A 1,516-nucleotide genomic window follows, 5' to 3' on the forward strand; every position below is an offset into this window, starting at 1 on the left:
TTCAGCCTTTGTCTTCTCTTAATGTGGTATAAGCCGACTTTGTAAACTTGGGGGGGTGGCTCAGCTATTTCCTCTGAGTAATAAAAGGTTGCGTGGAAAACATGCTGATCTTCCATGAAGGGGGAAAATGATGGTAAACAGCATTTCATCATGGATGCATGTTTTCCTCCTTCCCTCTGGCAGGGTGAACAGCCTGAACAAGTGTCGTAGTCTTTCACGAGGCCTGGAAGGGATTTCTTACAATCAGAATAAAATCCAACTACAGAATTGCCTTTTCTGTGTCTTCCTTCTCTGTTAAAGCTCTGGCCACTGATGCTGTATTCTGTCGCCGCGCTCTGGCCACCGATGCTTAATAGGATTTTAATTTTTGACTTAAGACTCTCCTTTCAAAACTTTACTTTTAGGTTCGAATTTTTTGAATCTTTGGAAGACGTCAAGAAAAGGACGCTGGACATCGCAGTGAAAAACAGCAGGCCATTCATTTCACAGGAAAGGAAGGAGCTGGGAAAGGTAAGTTTAAAGACGTTTCGCTGCCGATTTAACAGAGCCATTCCTGTGACCCTGAAACGCGGCTCCAGGAACTAAGTCTCAAATAGTACAACTAGCAATCTGGAAACAAGCCTTTTTGCCAGATTTTCACCTGAAATCAGGCTGTATCCCTGTGGGAGCTTGCGTGGCCTCATGTGATTCGGTTGCTCCTGAAATAAAACCATGTTTCCTGGGAAGCGCTGCTGCCCGGTTGGGGAGCGGCTCCGACAGTGCAAACATGAAGCTGAGGAAGATGCACGATTATACCCCAGAATTCGCCAAGTTTTTTGTGAGCAACTTTGATTCTGTGAAAATAAATAAATTGGGAATCGCTTCTTCAGTGATGAATTTCCCAGGAGCGCTGCTGGGAAGCTGCGCTGCAGGGCTGAGGCTGGCTTGTGCTTACGTCCTGGGAATGCGGGAACCTCCTCTGCCCGGAGCCCGAGCTGCAGCCCCAGCACTCGTCAGCGGGTCTGACTTGGGAGGAGCGCTAGCTTGGCTCATCCGTTTGTACCCTGAATAATATACAGAGACGTCAAATTTGCTTTCTAAAGGTGCGGATCGACTTGTCGCAGGAGGACTTAATAAAAGGTTTTGCGCAGTGGTAAGTTTGCATCTCCCTGCTCCCAAACCCTGCTGATTGCTTTGCTGCCAGTTTGCGCGAGTGGTGTTGGGGCGCGGGTAAAAGGGCCGTGTATTTTGGTGAGCAATAATAATATTTGACCTGCAAGCTCAGGACTAACTTGAACTAATTTAGTAGCTTTATCTAAGTTGCTTGTTAATCCAGTTGCTAGTGCAATACCTGCCCCGTGAAATGGTTTTAATAAGAGGCCTATACATCAATTACAGTCTTCAGCATATTTTAAGTTACCATAAAAGCCACTAGGATACATAATTGAAAGAATTATGTTTATTAAAGCAACCTTGCAACAAATTTTAACTTGGATAAAGATCTTAACTAAATTAATACTCTGATCAGCAACATATA

The 1,516-nt window shown here is 44.9% G+C and overlaps 1 protein-coding gene across 1 annotated transcript in view; it reads left to right on the top strand.

Annotated features, from left to right (window-relative positions):
• ESYT3 (extended synaptotagmin 3) overlaps positions 1-1,516 on the top strand; it is a 37,694-nt gene that overhangs the window by 35,566 nt on the left and 612 nt on the right. The window contains exons 21-22 of the mRNA XM_054207732.1: positions 405-510; positions 1,083-1,132. Coding sequence (XP_054063707.1) covers positions 405-510; positions 1,083-1,132 — 156 coding nt within the window. The remainder of the gene's footprint in view (positions 1-404; positions 511-1,082; positions 1,133-1,516) is intronic.

This window comes from Rissa tridactyla, chromosome 7 (genome assembly GCF_028500815.1).
Source record: "Rissa tridactyla isolate bRisTri1 chromosome 7, bRisTri1.patW.cur.20221130, whole genome shotgun sequence".
Classification (NCBI taxonomy): Eukaryota; Metazoa; Chordata; class Aves; order Charadriiformes; family Laridae; genus Rissa; species Rissa tridactyla.